This window comes from Camelus bactrianus, chromosome 3 (genome assembly GCF_048773025.1).
Source record: "Camelus bactrianus isolate YW-2024 breed Bactrian camel chromosome 3, ASM4877302v1, whole genome shotgun sequence".
Classification (NCBI taxonomy): domain Eukaryota; kingdom Metazoa; phylum Chordata; class Mammalia; order Artiodactyla; family Camelidae; genus Camelus; species Camelus bactrianus.
In genome coordinates, this window is record NC_133541.1 from 45294026 (window position 1) to 45309204 (window position 15179).

The window sequence follows — 15179 nt, forward strand, 5'->3', positions numbered from 1 at the left end:
TCTGAAATTCTCAATAAACACATTATACATTCTCCCTGGTGAGCTGACATTTCCAGCAAACATAAATCATTATCTTACCTCTAAAAGGTGGAGTCACAACTCTGAACATGTTAATAAGTGAGTTATATGAAACAATTTTCAACATTGATATAAAATCATTTATGGAATTCTCATAATTACTTTTACTAAAAGTAGCAGTATGATTTAAACATATGTTCAATTTCACAAATCAAAAATATGTAAAGGAGAGCCGAGCCCTGGTAAAACCTCAAACAAAAAAACAAACAAACAAACAAAAAAAAACAACCTAATTATTAGAGATAATACTCAGATAGTCATCTCATTTAGTTAAGTCCTCTTTGGCCCTAATATTTCAAAGATAACTGTAGACTTTTAAATAAGTTAAGAGTTACTTTGAGACTTTAACAACAATTCAAAAAGGCATTCTATGCTGTCCCAAAGAGGCATGTTTCTAACCACCATTACATAACCAATCTAAAATGATCTGAGGTAAGAACTCTCTGTAGTACTGTCCTTTAAATCCTGAGATCATTTCTAGTGTTATCTAACCACTAGGAGATAAGTTTAAAAAGAAGATTTTATGTTCAAATCTCAGACATCAAAAAGGCACTCAAAATAGTTTACAGAAGCAAAGAAGAGCTCTGCAGAGGATCAAAAAAATATCTGGACCAAGTCAGAGAAACAAGTCAGTCAGCTGAATACAAAGAAAGGATAGCTAACTGCCCAGATGTATTTCACTAATCGAATATTTACAAATGTGTAGTCTTAGTACAACTCCTGTCATTTGATGCAAAAGTTAAAAATCCAGTGAAGATACAATAACAAAAATGTGAAGCATCAGGGGCATTACTTTTTAGGGAGAGGTAGGGTTTTATAAATATAAACACAGAAGCCAATGTAAATACCTGGGACCATTCTGTTAACAATATATAAGAGATATTTTCCTTTAGTAATTTCATTGACACTAATCATATCATATATATTTTAACACAAAAGTTTCTATATTTGCAAATTCTAGTATATTTTTAACTCCTCAAATATATCTGGAAATCATTCCAGACCACAAGACTCTGAGGAATTGCAGAATTTATCAAACTGATGTGTCAACACATTTGAATATAGAAACTTACAATGTTAGTTTTATTCAGCAAGCATATCATAAACAAAATTTTCTGGCTTATGATGCCAGGTAGATGCAGTCAATTAAAACAAGTATAATTGTGAAAAAAAAATAGTCAGCTCAGAAACTTTAACTCAATGTTTCCCTGAATGTTTAACAGGAACATTCTAAGTTAACAGGAACATTCTTCAAAAAGCTAAATTTACATGATCTTACTGGATCTCAAGATTCTGATTCCAAATACTTTATACTCCCCCTCTATAGAGTCTAGTGTGGAGCCACTGGGTTCAACAGAGATGAAACATATGTTAAATACTGCCTTGCAAATAAAAGAAATACCTGAGATAACAAAGGCCATTTCACTTAGCCAAGATAGAATAATGTTCCATTTTGCTTACTGTTAATTTATTATTATTAATTTTGTTCTCATTTTTAAATACTGTTAAGAAGTCAAAAGACAAAGATTTTTAAACGATTTAGGCATGCCTTTAATCAACCATAATTAGAGTATTAAAAAAACTAAGACAGACAGCATAGTAAAATCAAAGAAGACAGGATCACCAGGGCTTGAGCCCTGTTCTTTCACTTAAATATTTTGAATTGATTTCCTCATTTTCTATATGGAAAAAATAATAACACTATCTACTTCACAGAATTGTTGGAGAGTAAGGGAAAAAAATAAATCTGAATACAATTTTGTAAAACTGGAAAGAAATATAAATATTCATCGGGTAATCATCAAGTAATAATTTTGCCTGAGAGACAAGATGTTTAACATAAATCCGCTTTTTTATACTTACATCTCTTAAGTAAAATATTTTTAATTAAATAAACTTTCATCTAAGTAAATTCTGTAGCTACAGATGTTCTCACTTTTAACAATTTGGAGGTGAGAATAATATAGTTTATAACTAAGAGTGATGACTCATTTTTATTTTTAAAATTTATTTTTCTCAGACTTTAAAATCTTGCTTTTAATATGTATTTTGTTCAATTAATAAAACATACATGTGCTTCCAATTAAAACTTATGAATAGATCTTAGTAGAAGAAAAGATACTTATTAAATTTCTAGGTCAATTCTAAATCTTTTCTATTATTTTGTTCACTTGACGCAAATACAATAATAGTGTAAGGTATTCTTTCTTAATGGTGAATAATAAATTACCATTTTGCTTTCTCTATACTCATTACCTGAATGAGGCTTTAGCTAGAACCAAATATAGTTACAATATCAAACACAACAATCAAAGGTAAAATACTTGCAACAAACCATACCTAGTAATAAGAACCGCATTATCGTGGTGGGCAATCCCATTTTCTGGAATGGTGTTTCCATCACTGTGGTGGGAGAGAATGGATTTCTGCCATTTACAGAAGCTATCGAGGGACTTGTCTGCATGGTGGTTTATCTCCAAGTTTGGCTGCAATACAACATGCATACCAGAAATGTTCCAAACAAATTACTAAGGTCAGTTGTTAAAACTTTTGAAGGCTTAAGTGGGACTATAATTAGAAGTAGTGGTTTCTAGGAATAATCTCTTGCCAATTTTTATCTCTGTAATATCTGACCTAGAGTTAATTTAGTGTATTATTGAACAGATATTCCTCCGAGTTCCAGCTTTAATGATAACATGAATATATGTGATTATCAGCATACAAAACCAACCAAAACCACTGTTATAAGGTCTGTCATGCAAATGCTCATCTTTATATTGAAACGGGTAGCTGATATACATATATAGCTTTAACATGACATAAGGTATATTCTTGTAAACTATTTAAAATTTGCTTAAAATATTAAATGCTTAGAGCTGAAAATCATATTCAACTAGAACTTCGTAAGAGAAGCAATAATAAAGTATATTATTTGTAATATATAATTCTATAGCCTGTCTGTTAAGAGTTTTAGATTTATAAACTAATTCACTCTTACCTGATCTTCTGTGAGAACAATTAAACGGGCCACTATAATATTCACAACGTTTCCTAGGCTGGAATCACGGTAAAGTTTGGCAACCTGACCTCCAGAAAATAAGAAAAGACACAAAGTCAGACAAAAATCATAGGGTGATTGATATTTTTTTAGAGTGGTAAAACAATTTTTCATCAATTTAACCACTGTGTATACTAAAAGGTATTTTATCCCATATCACTTAGAACTCTACCTCCAAGATGCTTCAGTAAAAGGTTTGCTATACAAGTCTATCTCAAGAAATATTTTCTCATAAAGATGAACTACAACATAGTAATTAAGAGGGTGAGCTGATATTTCAAGTCAAAGGAAACCTCTTAAATAAGATCTATAATCCATTAAGAAAGTCGTAATATCTGAAAATGAACAATAAGGTCACTTTTAAATTTATGTTCTATGGAACTGAAACACTAATAGTCAAAAACCACAATAAACTATTAAGTTAAAAAGTTACATAGAGGGATCAAACTTACAATATTCATCACACTCAGGATGTAATGTTCAATGTCTTTGCGGCCATGGTAGCCCACCATCATTTTGTCCGCCACTACTAATGTCTCCACAAACCGCTCAATGCTTACTGATCTCTTCTGTCTCTTGCGGATATGTGTGCCATTAATCGGTAGCGAAGAAGGAAAAGCAGAAGTGTCATTCAACCACCAAGGTTTGCCACTTCTTATGAGGTCTACAATAAAAACAGTTAACTCGTTCAGATAGTTTCACTAATTAAACTTCTTTATAGAGCTTTCATGTAGATATACTTCTCATAAATTCTCTAATATACTAAGATTTTTCAAAGTGAGGGAAGGAGATGAGGAAATGCAGTAATAAAAAAACTAAATTCAAATTTCTCAAAATAATCATATTATCTTAAAAAGTTAAACATTAATAATTTCCAACTGCTCATGAAAACAAAACAAAATAAATCTAATAAATTATCTTTAAAAAAGAATCTTCAAATAATCGTTTCATATTATTCTAGTAAGTGATTACATCACAATACTTTTAAATTTAGAATTGGTATTTTAAAAAATCATTTAAAGTTGTTTAAAAAGCAACTAGAGCATTAACTTTCTAAACAGCCTAAGACAGTTCTGATGAAATATATTAATGTTGCAAAAATCTATTCTTAAAATGCTTTTGCACATTTATTGCAAAGTATGATGCTTTTATTAAACTATCTTAATTAGGGCAATTCTACTGCTCTAGAAATCTCAATTCTAAAAGGCTGTGAATTATCTTTTTCACTTATTTTTGCAATCTACAACTATTCATGCTGACAAAGTACCCAAAGTATTCCTTTTCCAAAACTTAGAGGTAAATGGCATTAGCATGAGGGTTGAAAGACAATTCAAGCATGACTAAGTTTGTTTGTTTGTTTGTTTATTGGCATATGAAAATTTGTTTACTATCATGCTTTCACCATCAAAACTTATGATCTTGATCTTTCCTTCATGCCTTTATATAAAGCCAAAAGAGAGTCACTGGCTACTTTGACCACCTTAGAGCAGACTCCAAGAATGAGCATGGCTAAGTTTAAATCACATTTTCAGGTGGATTGTAGATCTATCCTTTGATTTCTAGACATTTGGTCTTTTACTACAGAGGAAACATTTTAGTACTGTGGTATTTGTAAACATTTGCCTCATTGATATTCATCTTCATTTAATAAACTTGAACAGGTACAGGTCCTCTGTATACCCTACTTTCATATCCTTATAATGAACAGGAAATCTTTCTAACCTCTTCTTACTGAAAAACTTAGTGAGGGAAAAATTAGACTAATTTATAGAATTGATTTGACAGAAAGTGGCACTATTCTGTTTTCCTATAGCCTCTCCCTTTTAAAAATTACTTTGACAGAAGTTATAAATTTTAAGAAATAAGACAGAAATGACCATAAGAAGCATCAAACACTTTTGAAACACATATAAATTAAATGAGTGTCTTTTTTCCTAATGGTCAAGAGAGGCAGAAACATACTGCTTGTTATTTTAACAGCATATCCCGAAGACAGCCAGTATTCCCCTAAGTCCACTGTGGCAGACAGACTCTCAAGGTGACTCCCATAACCTCCTGCCTCCTGATCTCCTCCTCTTGAGTATGAGCAGGCCCTGTGACTTGCTTCTAACAACAGAAGACAGCAAAGATGATGGAATGTACATGATCACATGTATATGACTACATAACTATGTTACATAATATTGTAGCATCTCTCTTACTAGAGTTTTTCCCTTGCTGATGTAGAGGAAGCAACCAACCAAGCTGGTGAACCATAATTGGCTAGGAACTACAGGTGGCCTCTGGAAGACAAACAGCCCAAAACTAAAGCATTCAGTCCTATCACAACAAAGAACTGAATGATGCCAACTGCTATGGGGATGAGGAAGTGGATTCTTCCCCAATAAAGACTGGATAAGAACCCAGTCCTGGCTGAGGCTAAATCAATAACCCATCCAGGTACAGACTCATGGTCCACAGAAACCATGAGATAATAAAAGTGCATTGCTTAATGCACTTTTTTTGTGGTAATATTGTTATGAGACGACCAAAATCTTTTCAGAATAAACATTACTTCAATTTCTCTTGCTCAGTCTTCTGTGATGATGAAACTACTCATGTATTCAAATCATGCCTAGTCTTCTCGTCCTCTGACTGGACAGCTTAAATGTCTAAATATAAGTTTTAATTTCCATTATTTTGATCATTTTCACTTCTCTGAATCATTCAATTTCTCCTTATTTTTACTTAAAGTATTGTAAAAGGAATTAGACACATTTGGGCAAAATAAACACTTAGCAATAATGCTTCTCATCTGATAGCATTTAGTATAAGGTAGCTGCTGTTATTAACACCCTTTTCATAATTTTCAACTTTTTATGTTTTCAATTGTTAGTTTGCTTTGGCTATTGCTCTATCAGATATAAAATACAGGGTCTTTGATGGACATTCATAAACGAAAAGGTATAATCCCTATACACAAAAAGTTGTAGTCTAATAAATATATATAATATAAACACATGCATAATGAACGAATAAGATCTAAAGAGAGAGTATCTTCAGTTTCAATTTAAAGATTAAATTAAACATCTTTAATGCATGATTTGATCATTATAAAATATCTACATTTTATATTTGTCAATTGACTGCTTAACATTAAGCTTAATGATATATAATTAATATTTTTAGTTTAAAATAGAATACACAACTGACTTGTTTTAGAGATTAGTAGTTCTTCAAATGATACTCATTACGTGTGCTTTTGCTCAGTTTAATTCTGGATAGAATGTTAAAGAAAACATTCCTCCACAAACACATACAAAAAAGAACTTTTCCCCAAAACCAAATATATGGCTCTTTGTCAACGGAAATATTATTTTGAGTTTTTGATCAATCTCAATCTCAAAATATTCTTAATATATATATGGCCATGCAACATTATCTCACTGATCTGCTTTATTTTTCATTATTCACTTATTACTTCTTGATAGTTGGCCATGTGTTTGTTTAAATGCTTATTTAGTAAGGGTCTCCCCTCACTACAATGTAAGACTTCTGGAAGTAAGGACTTTTCTTGCTTTACTTTTTGCTGCATCCCAGCACCTGGAATAGTCTTGCATATATATGCTAAATGAATACTTATTTAATAAATACATAAGTAGATAATGCAGATATAGAGACATAATAATACCTATAAGAATGGAATACAAGAACACTCAGTTATCTCTGGGTGGTGATATAAGAGCAACTTTCATTTCCTTTTTTCTTTTTATCCTGTATTTTCTAAAATTTCTACAGAGAACAGATATTGCTTTCATAAAAAAATTTTATCAGTAGCTTAAATCTAATTAGAATGGGAAAATTCAGGCGGTAGGAGTATAGCTCAGAGGTAGAGCACATGCTTAGCATGCACTAGGTTCTGGGTTCAATCCTCAGTTCCTCCATTAAAGAAAAATCAAAATGGGAACATTCATATCAGAATATGAGAAAAATACACCCACTGTCAAAAGAGTTTTTATATCTTATATTCTGATATAAATTTGAGTTCCTGAGAATAAGTTAACTGACAATGTATGCCTGTAAATGCACATATCACTTGAACTACACTGTTGAAACAGTATCACAATTAAGATAAGTAGTTCTTTTAATCAGACATTTCCCAAACATATAAAACATAAAGTGCTTTTTTCCCCAATAACATCTAGTGACATTCCCATGGAACTTAGAGAACTATTACTACATTCCCACTAATGGGAAGCCAGTGAAGATATATAAGACAGAATTAGGAGACAGACTTGACAAAAGACAAAAGGACAAACGTGGAAACAGGAGGACTAGGTAGAAAGTCATTACAGTGTTCTAGGCAAGAGATAATGAGGGTCTGAACCAAATGGACTGGTGTTAGGGTTAGCAGAAATGGCTAGTATGATTTGGAGAACTGCCTGACTCATGCCTAAACCACTGAAAAATAAGAATCTGCCTGGGAACTACCAGTTAATAATACCAGTTAATAACAAGATAGTCACTTCAAAAAGAGGATAATTTGAACATCAAATGGTTAAGAGATACCTTTCAGAATATGATGAAATCTTTAAATACTTTTGCAAAAAGTGATCTTTGCAATCATGACATGAAGGATGTTATGTTATGGAAAAAATTATGGGGAAATCATATCACATAAACAACTAAATATTTGAATCCTAGTTTTCAAAGAATTTATATATAGTGTACTTATAGCCTAAATTTTGCTAAATACAAGATAAACTATTTCCATAATGTTTAGTTTCATTACTCAAGCCAAAGACAAATCAAACCTTTTTTTTTTATTACTTACTATGAAATTTTATTTAGTGTCTCAAGTAGATTCACTTTAAGTGGTCTTTTTCTAGAATCAATTATTCTTGCCAAACAAGGACCTCCCATGATTAAAAGCCTCAGAGGTTACCCAAGAAGAGAGTATGTAGAATAAGAACAGTCAGCTGAGGAAAGAACTCCAAAGAACACTTGATAGAGAAGAAAAAGAGGCCATGAAGGATATGGAGAAGAAACAAGAGAGTTCACTAATCCACATTCCATTTTTACAAATGTACCTGTTAAAGTCCATTCCATTTTTAGCAAATTTACTTGTTAGTGAACTCTTTGTATTAAGCTGAAATCTGCCTCTGAAATATTCTGCTCCTAGTTCCAGCTACTAGAACTACATAGAATAAATCTAATCTTTTTATTTTAATATAGTGGTTTTTTAAATGCTAGAAACAATCATCCCAATAATAATGACAGCTACAATTGGACTGAGGAACTAACGTGTACTGACAGGAGTACTCAGAGGGGTTGGGTAATTTGTCCACAGCATTGCCAAAGTCCATGTTTTCTACTGTGCTATGCTATATACCCTCTGTTTCACCAAGCCTTCTAATCTTTAGACTAAACAGCCACCTAACCCCCTACATCTAGTCTTCCTCTTCTCTAATTCAGTCTCCAAATGGCTGCCAGAGTTCTCTTTCTAAAACCCAAATATGATCATGTGATTTCTACTGCTTAAAACCTTCCAGTGGGATTCCAGTACACTAAAGATATACTCCTCAACATGGTTTACAAGTCCTTTGTGATTTAGTCCCTTCTTACCGCTCCAGTTTCACCCCACAGCCCCCAAACACTACGAATCTCACCCTTATCTCTCCAATCCATATTCTAATATCCAGTTACATAAACTGTCAGGCACTAGAATGTGACATTCTCTCTTTTGGTTCGGAAATGTTTAAAATGCTATTTCTTTCATATGGAACACTCTACCCATTGCTCTCTCAGCTCAGAAGTCATCTCCATGAAGCCTTCTTTGGCCACCGAAGTCTGGCTTTGCTGTCCCTATTATGAATTTCTATAGTACCCTAACCAATAATGTCTTTGAATACCACCTTAAGACTCTTCAAGTCTTATTCAAGGGTTTAGATTCCTACCACTAACATAAAAATCAGGCGAACTAAACAGCACAGAGTACTATGGGACACCTGTGCACAAAAGTTGTAACTATTACTTGGATAAAATAGAGTTTCCCCTTCAAAGGAAAAAAAAGAAAATCAAATTTTACACAGACTTGTATTTTAAGGACTTCTTAAAGACCTTCCAGAATTGACTTAAAACTATTGATAGGTCACATCTTTTAAGAGGACTCTGGACATTATCGTTCTAATTACTCAAATTTCTATTTACTTTTACTATTAATCTTATACATGCCAGAAAAAAGAGAATGGCAATACAATACTACACTTTCTAAAACCACACACTCACCCGAAACCCCACAATGAGAATGATGATACAAATGCCGTTGTTGAAGGGTAGACTTTTTGTAAATAACATGAGGATGGCCATTTTCATAACTAAAATGTTTGGAATCCTCTGTGGTATTCTTTAATGGTTCAATAAAATATTCTTCATCTTCTGTAGCAATAACACCATGCTAAAAGAAAACAAAGCAAAGAATTTACCAAGAAGAATCCTTTTAAATATTAATTACCTTATTATCAGGAGTCAAAAATAAATTGATACTCCTTCAAAAAGGAGGTTAAAACACATGATAATAAAAATTTAGTGACTTATTTTTACTCAGAAAAATATTATATAAATTTTCCTATTCTTTAAAAAGAATGTTTAAATATCTCTACATGCTATAAGCCTTGTTTAGATATAGCTTTATAATTGAGTTTTGGCCAACAGAAAATGGGCAAAGCATATACCGCTTTCAGGCCCAGCCTCTGAGAATCTCCCCAGTGGAATTCTCCACTCTCTCTGAGAAAAGACGTAGGGGAGGTGGAAGCCAAAAGAGAAGGAACGTGGGTCCCTGAGTGACCTCATGGAAAGCTGTCCAATCTAGACACTGATATAAGAGAGAAGTAAACTTCTATTTTGATAAAATACTTACATTTTAAGGTCTGTGTTACATTAATTAATATGTCCTGAATTAATACACATCCCACACATCCCCATTTGCAGATGAGGAAATAGGCTCAGAGGTTAAGAACTTGTCTAATACTGTGTAGAAGTAAGTGAAGGAGCAGGTATTCACACAAAGCTCTGCTCTTATTCACAGTATTATACTGCCTCACACCTATTTACTTAGCCAAGTCCTACGTCGCTCAGCCATAGCTCCTCTTTAAAATTTTCTCTAGCCCAACTGGAGCAAATTTACCCTCTTCTCAGATCCAGCAGAGCATATCATTGGTATTCTTTCTTTTTAATTAATTCTACACTGCTTTGCTGCATTTCAAGTATTGCATCTATATTTAAGTTTGTTATATGAAAAGGAATATATATATAAATATGTATAACTGAATCACTATTCTGTACACCAGAAATTAACACAACATTGTAAACCAATTATACTTCCATTAAAAAATTATAATAATAAAGTACAGGAAAAAAGCCATAAATTTGGTATAACTTCAACTGCATGTTTCATCTTCCCAACCATACTATTTGCTCTCTTAAGGCAAAGAATTATGTCTCATATTTCTTTGTATCAGTTACAGCCATAGACAGTGTCTCATATGCAGTATATATACCAAGTAAAATTGGCTGATTAAAAGAAATGAGATAGTAAAAGTTATATGCACCAGAAGTAAGAACTTCCTCTCTTCTCTAATAGTGTTATCCCAAGAATAGCACATGTGAGGACTGCTCTTAATCCAACTAATTTACCCTATAACACTGGACAAAACACAAACTCTCTGGGTGTATTTCCTCAGCTGGAAAAATGAAAGAGTTGGTGTAAATTAGTGGTTTCAAAACAGCACTCTAGGGAGCCCTAAGGGTTCCATGAAAGTGCCTGCAGGGGTTGCTCCAGACAACAAAGGGAGACCTACACAGCTTGGATTCCTGGGCTTAGGAATCAGCTGTGCTTTTATTAATTTATATATTAAGTTTCCACATAATATTTTCATTTGAGAATAGAGTTTTGCTGAAAACCTCTGGTTCAGATAGCCTCTAAGATCCCTTTGAATCTAAACTCCTATGATTGTGTTTAGGAAAACTCATGTTAAGTACCACATGCTTAGAAAGAAAAATAAGACATAATCAGAGCTCCCCTAACTTACAGATGAAGTTGGCAACCACCTACACGAAATGAGCATTCCTGAGAATGCAAAAAACAAAAAAAGCAGTCCTAGTCACTTCACATTATTTTCACCATTGTTTGCTTTACTTTAAGGATATCAGTCTTGAAATCATATGCAAATATTGTCAGGAGTAATATAATATGCCACTAACAAACTCTAATACCTGATCATGAATTACTTTACCAGAAAGATTAACAGTGTGAGAGTAAACTGAGCAAGGTTTCTGAAGAAAGGAGGGCACGTGCAGAAGAGACCTTGTATATGAAATTTTGTTAAGAGGGAAGTGTAGGAAGCAGGGTCTAGAGTGCTGCCAAGAAAGGGCAGAGCACTAAAGTCATGTGATGCTGGACTGTGGGCAGAAGGATGCTGAAAAGTCCCCAACAGCAACCTGAGTAGGTTGTTGGAGAAAACCAGAGTCAGACACCTGGTTTTTGTAAGTAAACAAAATCTCTAATTTCAAGAATGGAAAGACCCTGGAAGAAAACCCAGAGATTTGACGTGTTAGGTACTCTGTAAGATGTTTACACACATTACCTCATTAATCATAATAGCTCTTTGAAGTAAGTTACTACTATCAGGTCCACTTTGCAGATGAGAAACCTATACTGAGCAAAGTTAAGTAACAAATTCATTCAACTGAATTCGGAGCCTGGACTCTTAGCCACTATATTATAATTCCCTCATCCTCTGAGTGTTGCTTCTCTAACTTTATTTAGTCATTCACCAAGTATGTTTTGAGTGCCTATCACAGAGCAGGTACTGTTCCAGGAGGTGGGAATACAATAGTGAACAAAACAAAGTTCTGGCTCTATCACAGAGCTTACATTCTGGTGGGAGGAGCCAGGAAAAAAAGAACTCATTAGATAAATAAATGATCAATTAGGTAATAAGAAATGTTAAGAAGAAAAACAAAGCCATAAGAGGACAGAGAATAATCAGAGCACAGAGGGAATTATACAAACTATTTAGGATGGTCAGGAACATCCTGTCTAGTAAGGTGATATTTGAACAGAACCGTGAATAAGGTGAAGGAGCAAGCCAAACAAATATCTTGGGAAAGAGCAGATCAGACAGTAGGAGGCAAGTGCAGAGGCAATCAGGAAGGAACATGTGTGCAGTATTTGAGGAAAGCAAGGAGCTACTGCGGCTAAAGGGAGAGAAGGGGAAAATGATGTTAAGATTAGAAAGGTACTGGAGTCCAGATGATGAAGAACCTGAGTTAAGGGGGAGTCCCAGAAATCCGTGCATGCCTAGCAAGTGTCCTACTCTCACTTCCCTCAGTGTCCCCACTCATCTCTATACTGTTGGCCTCAGGATCATCAGGATTAATCTCATCATGCCCCCTTTCCCTACCACATCAGTCCCTCCAAAAAGCCCAAGACATATCCCCTGGATTCTATTCCCTGTATGGTTATGCACATCGTGTTTTCTGATCCCATCTCCTACTTCCCCCTTCACTATTTAAAATGCTTCTATGCCCTCTCAAACTCAAGGTCAGTTACCTACAAAATCTCCTATACCCTCAGCCTCATCCGTGAATGTTCACTTCATCTTGCTCAAACAAAAACCTGAATCTCCCTAAATAACATTCATTCTTTCCTGAAAACCTCTGGAATGGTGGCTGCTTTCTCTTCTACATGCCTCCTATTGGACCTGGAGGTAAGGTAAGTGTCCCTGTGGCTCACTACCATTTCTAAACAACTCTTCCTCTCTCTCAAAAAAAAAAAAAAAAAAAAGAGAGAGAGAGAGAGAAAATAAACAGAAAAGAAGAAACCTCACCACCTCTGAATCTCATAGCATCACTTTCTCCCTCTGCTAGCTGCTGTTACCTACTGACCCAGAGTCACTTTCTTCATTACTCAGAGATCTTAGCTTCTGGATCACAGTCACTCTCTGCAAAACCATTCCTGAATAATTGCTGATTTCATTTATCTTCTTATACCATTGGCTCTTAAAATTTGTGTGTATGTACATGTGCCCTGAACCCCTCTGGAAGTCTAGACGTGAAACCTTGGGACCACTTCTCAGAATAATATCTTAAATGCAAAATATACAGGATTATTAAAAAAATAATTGTAATGAAATATAGTTATCAAAATATTTTTAAATGTAACATAGTAACACATATGACATTATATAACACTTTAATAAGAAGTTTTGCAGTAGACCTAGTGACTACCATAACTTCACAACAGTGATTAACAGTAATATTTTAAAGGACCTGCAAAAACTGCAACATAATATGAAAATATCTATAATTTCTATTAGAGACAAAGTCACAGGTACTGCTATTACTTTATTGGCTTGTTATGAAATGAAAGAAATGTTAAATTTCAGATATGAATTAGGAAAGATAAAGATGAAATTTTCCCCACTCCAGTTAACAAAGCCCCTGAATTCCATCCATAGACCCCAGGTTAGGAACTACTAACATCATACATGGTCTCTTCAATCCCTGTCCTCTCAATTCCTTGGCTTCCTCTTCTTCAAATATCTTGTCCCTCACCTGACCTTACTCATACCCACAGTTATGAACCCGAGATTATAACATTATCCATATTTGTAACTCTGCCATAATGTCAATTTCAAATATCTCATTCTTTTGTCTTTCTAGTACTGTTCCTCTAGTATCCTAACTCCAAGAGACAGTCCTTTCACACACACTAGGCCCCAATGGTCCCATCACCTTTTCATTGTCCTCCATCCACTTCATGTTCTTACTTCCCTCCTAACTGTCCATTCTCAAGATAAGAACAATTATTCCATTTATATGGATAATTTCATCCCTTCTCACCTATCAAAAAACTCACTCAAGAAACTTCCCTTCTCTTTACATCATGATTCTCATCTTTATCAAACAAAATGATGAAGACCTTACTTCTGCCTGCAGCAACTGATCATTCCTTGCTTTTCCAAAAGTCCTCAAAATAATTGTCTATATACTCTTTTCTCTCATTCCTTCTTAAATCTACTCCAATCAGGCCTCTTTTCCAAATCCCACTATGAATTCACCAAAACCACTTTTGTTGAGGTCATCAGTAACACCTCATTAATAAATTCAGTAGTCATTTTTCAGTCCTACTCTTATTTTGTTCTACGCAGCAGCAGTTTTCCCTTGAAATAATTCCTTCTCTTAACTTCTAGGATATTTGTCTAGTTTTCCTTCAACTTTCTTACCCTGCTCATCTTTGCTGTCTCCCCTACGTCTTTTTGACCTCCCTAAGCTCTTGGAAAGCCCAAAGGCTCAGTCCTTAGGCCTCTTCATTATTCTATATATAATCCTCTCAAAGCAATTTCATATAATCTCCTGGATTTAAATGTCATCTATACATTGATGACTCCCAAAGTTACAACTTCATAATTTACATCTCTCTCCTGAACTCCAGACTTGCATATCCAGCATCCTACACACATTTCAAGTTTGACATGTCTAACTGAAGTTATGATATACACCACTCCCCAACCTACTCCCCCTACAGCATTTGCATCTCAGTTAATGCCTGAGTCTTTGTCATCAAAACTGAGGGCTGCTATACTCTTCTAGTTGCTCAGGCCCCAAGCCTGGAGTCCTCACTGATTTTATCCTGTGTCCTCTAAAACCTAACATTTGGCCCCCAGCTCTCTTTCTAACTTCACCTACCATTACTCTTCCTCTCTCACTCAGCTCTAGTCATGAGAGTAGTCTCCTCACTGTTCCTCAAACACTCTCAGATCAGAATTTTGTACTTGAAGATTTCTACCTGAAAATCTTATCAGATGTCAGCATTCCTTTCTTCATTTTTTAAGGTCTTTACTCAACATTTTTTCTACATTATAACTTATCATTATCCAGCATATTATGGTTTTTACTTATTTCTCTTATTGTGTATCTCCTCCACTAGAATACAAGCTATATATGATAACAAGGATTCTTGTTTTGTTCATTATTGTTCTCCTACTACCTAGAACAGTGC

The 15179-nt window shown here is 34.2% G+C and overlaps 1 protein-coding gene across 8 annotated transcripts in view; it reads right to left on the reverse strand.

Moving 5' to 3' along the window:
• The window catches only part of ADAMTS6 (ADAM metallopeptidase with thrombospondin type 1 motif 6), a 263530-nt gene that overhangs the window by 232991 nt on the left and 15360 nt on the right, over window positions 1-15179 (reverse strand). For all 8 annotated transcript variants that reach the window (XR_012504565.1, XR_006722682.2, XM_074358973.1 and 5 more), the window contains exons 4-7: window positions 9404-9572; window positions 3589-3800; window positions 3077-3160; window positions 2419-2564 (exon numbers count right to left, since the gene is read on the reverse strand). Coding sequence is in view for 6 of the 8 variants with exons in the window: in XM_074358973.1 (XP_074215074.1) it covers window positions 2419-2564; window positions 3077-3160; window positions 3589-3800; window positions 9404-9572 (611 nt within the window). In the remaining 2 variants the exon portion in view is untranslated. The remainder of the gene's footprint in view (window positions 1-2418; window positions 2565-3076; window positions 3161-3588; window positions 3801-9403; window positions 9573-15179) is intronic.